Source organism: Euphorbia lathyris, chromosome 1, assembly GCF_963576675.1.
Source record: "Euphorbia lathyris chromosome 1, ddEupLath1.1, whole genome shotgun sequence".
Lineage (NCBI taxonomy): Eukaryota > Viridiplantae > Streptophyta > Magnoliopsida > Malpighiales > Euphorbiaceae > Euphorbia > Euphorbia lathyris.
The window spans coordinates 60,090,174-60,095,513 of NC_088910.1; the positions used below are offsets into that span (position 1 = coordinate 60,090,174).

The window sequence follows — 5,340 nt, forward strand, 5'->3', positions numbered from 1 at the left end:
TATAAAAACAGCACGGACTGGCCCAGCCCGGTCCGCCTATTAATATTAATTAATAAATTCATATATTTATATATTAATATTATTTTTAAGTATAAATTTAATTTTTTGTTATTAAAAATTAGAAAAATTTACACAGAAATTCAAATTTGAAAAATTATTTACAATTATGCCAGCTACTAATTTAAATAATATCAAACTAAGCAAATACGTGTTTTTTCATATATTTTATGAATTAGAGGTCTAAGATATATTTTTTAGGGTTTATAATTTATAAATTGAGGTCTACGATTAATAAATTAGGATATAAATTCATACATATATAGGAAATAGTTACATATTAAGAATTAAGTTTTGTAATATGATTTAATTATAATTTTACAAGTAGATATGAGTAGTTTATTTGGAGCGGATGCCTCCTAAAGAGTAACGGAGGTGTGCGAATGTAGGTTCAAGCTAAGATTCTGCTCGTGAGCGTAATGGTATAAATATGCCTGACTGTGAGACCGACTAGTCGAATAGAGGCGAAAGTCAGTCATAGTGATCCGAGAGTCCCATATGGAAGGGCTCTCGCTCAACGGATCAAAGGTACGTCGGGGATAACAGGCTGATGACTCCCAAGACCTCTTATCGATAGAGTCGTTCGGGTCCATGAGCAGGTCTAATTGTTATAGTGATTTGTGACATCTATGTTTTTGTTTCCAAATTTGCACTCAATTGTTTTGTGATGTTTGTTCCATGCCCAAACAACACCACCTTTCCTTTTCCAAAATACCTTACTTGCTCAGTCCAAATTTCATTTAATTTATCTTCATTTTTGAGATTCTTATGTAATTGCTTTTTTTTTTGTGGTCTTAAATATTTTCTTATAATTGTATTACTTGAACTATTTTAGTATTTAGTAAAAAACAAGTTCTTTTTTTTTCCTCTCAAGGTTTTTATAACTTTGATAACTTTGGTTGAAAATCAATTTTTCACAAATCTTGCAATTTGTACTGATCATGGTACTAATTTTCTTAATACTTCACATCATATATAAAATGGTATATTCAAATGCAGGAATTTTCACATGCATCTTAATGGGCAAGTGAATTTGCTCATTCACCGTTAGATCTATTAGAATCCTAAGGTGGAGATTCAAATCATCTTGAAGCTTAGATTTAATAAGTCTATGTCTAACGGTGAATGAGCAAATTCTACATGCTCATTAAGATGCATGTGATCAAGACTGATTCAAAGAAATCACAGATATTTGCTTGAAGTCACACACGACCACTTTAATTTCAACCATATTTACCCAAACAATTTTTGGTGAGGCCTTATTAACAACCAATTATCTTATCAATATTTTACCTACTCCGTTGTTAGCTTGGAAATCACCTTATATGAAAAATTATATAATAAACACCTGATTTATAATTTTCTAAAGGTTTTTCGATGTAACTGTTATTTTTCTAATCTTTATTGGATATTTGTGGAGCCTAATGGGATCTAAACTCGACAAAAGTCCAAGCCCGTAAGGCCCAGTTGTCTACTCAATGAAATTCTCAACCACGACTAAAGATTAAAACGCGGCGTTTAAGATATTTTTTATGCAGGGTATAAAAACGACGTGTTTTAGTACTACTACGTCTCTTCAGCACAACCACTTCATTTTTATTTTTATTTTTAAAAAGAAGAAAATTGTTATTGCCACTAAATAAATGAGAAAAATTTAGTTTTATTGATTTGTTTATTATTTGAAAAAAAAATAACAGCCAGTTCTCATTTTGAGACACAAGAAAGAAGAAAGAGAAGAGAAGAAACAGAGGTAAGGAAGCATGGAGACTGCGATTTGTGGGAGAATAGCTCTCTCACCTAATCAAGTCTTTAATCCCAAATCAGGTACTATTTTCTCTCTAATTTTCATATTTACTTGTCTATCCCTTTTTCCCCAAATAATTTCAGTTGGATTACTTCATGTAGTTCGTTTTCTTTCACTGTGAATTGTTTCATTTTCTTTTTCCTATCTTTGCATAACGCTCAAATCTTTTCCTCCAATTGAAACATGAATTAGTGCTAGTAGTTTCGTTTACTATTTCCAATTTGAAGCTGCGATTAGTCAAATTGCTGTGTTTTCTAATGCCTGTGTGAGTTGCACTTTGTTTCTTATCAATTAGCTGTTTGACGTTCTGATTCCCTTTCTTTACCTATCATTTATGAAAAAATATCGGTGGGTTTGTTGTAATTTTGGATACTTTAGAGGTAAAGGGAGTCAATTTTAGATTGCTAAGGCAACACTGTTGATATTGATTTCCCACTTCTCTAGTTCATAATTGCTTGGATATCTAGGAGAATAAACTTCACTCTTTATGCTTAACGCTAATTGTTATAGAACTAGTTTCTTTTATCTCACATCCACTTTGTATATGAAAATGTGGGGATAGGATTTTAATTTTTTAATTTCTTTTCTGCTGAGTGAAATCTTTTCATTCTTTTCTGATCCCACTAATACTATATGTTATATTCTCTTTTATGGATACCTCTGATTGCCATCTAGTTACCAATTGTGCAGTATCTTGGTTGGTTCATTGTAGACTCTTTGGATATGATTCTGGTTAATTTTTAGTTGACTTCTGGCACAGGAGATAGACATTCTCATTGTAGAGGGCCATGGGTCAACCGTGGAATTCTCATGGCTTTGTGGGCTACTGGGGCTGGTAAAGGGGGTGGATTATTGGAGAAGCCAATTATAGAGAAAACCAACCCTGGCCGTGAATCGGAGTTTGATTTGAGGTATGAATACAACATTTTTGTCACAACTTCCTCAGTATTATTTGGGGCTTTTGTTAGAGACAACACTCCGTAGCACAGTAAACACAATAAAGATGATGAAAAAATAGTTTATATCGCACTGTCTCTAATGAGACTACTGTGAACAGAAACACAAAATGATAATAAGGATGAATAAGTGAGATCTGAATGATCCACATAGCCTAGGACTCAATCCATCTCCTCACTCAGGTGAAGAGCTGAAATAACAAAAAATACTCCGTATGCTTATTCTGTCTAAAACGCTTTGCTTATGATCCCTACCAATTCCACCCTATCGCTGTAACTGTCGGGCTGTACCAATATCCTCTGTTGGTGTCCAAAACCCTGCTCCACTACTATCCGTCTTCCTCTTACTTCCATTCCAGATATTCCTTTTCCCCTCTTAGCATAGACCTTCCACATATAAGGCCTGGTATTAGAATCTGCAAGTATGTCCCCAAGCCCGTCACAATTCTTATCAGCCTTCAATTGTTAATTTATTTCTCAGTGCTTCTCTTGTTGAATGGGTTTGCTTTATTTGAGATAGTAACTGTTGGTTTTAAAAGCCAACTCATGGGTGAAGTATATTTTACATTTTTTATTTTGGTTTTATATGATGGTTCATGTTAGCCGACCCCGAATCATTTCGGGACTAAGGCTTTGTTGTTGTTGTTGTTGTTGTTGTTGGTGTCTGACTCTTAACTTCTGAAGTTAGAGAACTAAGCAAGCCTTTTGTTAATGGCTCAAGTTAATGAAGATAGTCTTCTGCAATTTAAGAACTGGGCTTTCTCAAATGTTATAACAGTCCGTCTTGCATTGCCCTTCATCATGGCTCTAAGTGCAATTGTGCAAGCATAAGTAAGTTCTATGCCACTTGAAATAACACCAGGTGACTTTATTTGCCAAGTAGCTCATACCGACCTGTTTTACTTTATGGTCCTATCATAATTAGTATTCTTTGTGGACTGTGTAAACCGAAATGTTCAACAATCGTATTCCAAAAAAAATGCAACTCTGAATGAGCTGTTGTAATATTTTTGTTGGTCTCTTATTTCAGGAAAACAAGGAAAACATCTCCACCATATCGTGTAATGCTGCACAATGACAACTATAATAAAAGGGAATATGTTGTCCAAGTACTGATGAAAGTTATCCCAGGGATGACTGTTGATAATGCAGTTAACATAATGCAAGAAGCACATTACAATGGAATGTCGGTGGTGATTATATGTGCGCAGGCAGATGCGGAGGAGCATTGCATGCAGCTGAGGGGCAACGGGCTTCTCAGCTCAATCGAACCTGCAAGCAGTGGATGCTGAGAATGAGGGGGGAATCAATTGAGTCTGTGATTGTGATGAGAGTATGTACATCACTTGACCAGAATACTAGATAGTGTATATAAGTTAGCACTTAGCAGTATCTGTGTCTGTGTCTGTGTCTGTGTCTGCATAAAATCAATGCCCAAATGCAAACAGGGGATTGAATGTTGGTAATATGAATAAAAGAGAGACTTTATACTCACTTGAATGCAGCTTGTCATTTAATGAGGTGCTTTTGCTAGTGCAGTTTTATCAATTATCGGTTTTCTGGTTGACAAAATGTTTGAATTGAATAGAGTTTTCTAAAGGTGCATTCAAATTGTAAAATGACGATATTGCTTAGGTTATCAGATGTTAAAAAGTGGCGGTTTCACCAATTGTATTCTGCTCAATGTTCTCAAACTTTGGAATACATAAAAAAATTAAAATTAAAATCGTTCCTAAGGTATCTGGAATTTTGATTTGTTTCCAGTGGCTATCAAAAGGCTTAGTTCTTCCTTTGAGTCCTTAAAGTTTAGCCACATTTTCAGAGAGCAAAACCGGGTCGCGGATCGCTTAGCGGCAGCTGGCCATGAGGGTTGTTAGGAGTTACTACCCTTTCTGATCCTCCTATTTATCTTTCTTCTCTTCTTTTAAAGGATAGGATTGGGTCAACTTTCTTAGGCTGATCCCAGGTTAGGTTTTTTCTTTGTTGTTTGTTTTTCCTTTCCTGTTTCTACCAAAAAAAATAAATAAATAAAATGAAATAATGTTGACAACTTACATTAAGTTTTATATTTATAATTAAATTAGAGCAACTTTATAATGCAATACCAGTTGCATTATAATTTATATGGGCTTATATTATCGCATCAACGCAATTTCAACACTGTTGTTAAAGGGATAAGATACCAAAATAGGTTTAAGGTTTTTGGGAAAGTACTAATTTAGGCTCAACGTTCAAAATAGCACCAATATAAGCTTAACGTTTACAATATAGCATCAATTTAGGTCTCACGTACAAAATAGCATCAATATACAGTAAAACCTTGATAAATGCATATCCTTGGGACCGGGAAAAAGTATTCATTAAGCGAGATTATTTATTTATCGATAAATGAATAAATTATTCATTTATCGATAAATTAATATTTATTATTTTATAGATAATTTTTCATTATAAAATGCATACAGACGAAGAAATTATCCAGTCAATAATGAACAATGATGATGGAAATGATCCAAAGTCAGA

General features: G+C 34.0%; 1 protein-coding gene across 1 annotated transcript; it reads left to right on the forward strand.

Annotated features, from left to right (window-relative positions):
• The first annotated feature begins 1,721 nt into the window (after positions 1 to 1,721).
• LOC136234819 (ATP-dependent Clp protease adapter protein CLPS1, chloroplastic) lies at positions 1,722 to 4,337 on the forward strand. Its single transcript, XM_066024306.1, has 3 exons — positions 1,722 to 1,881; positions 2,622 to 2,772; positions 3,848 to 4,337. The coding sequence occupies exons 1-3, from the start codon at positions 1,818 to 1,820 to the stop codon at positions 4,107 to 4,109; spliced, it is 477 nt and encodes a 158-aa protein (XP_065880378.1). The 5' UTR covers positions 1,722 to 1,817; the 3' UTR covers positions 4,110 to 4,337.
• The last annotated feature ends 1,003 nt before the right edge of the window (positions 4,338 to 5,340 follow it).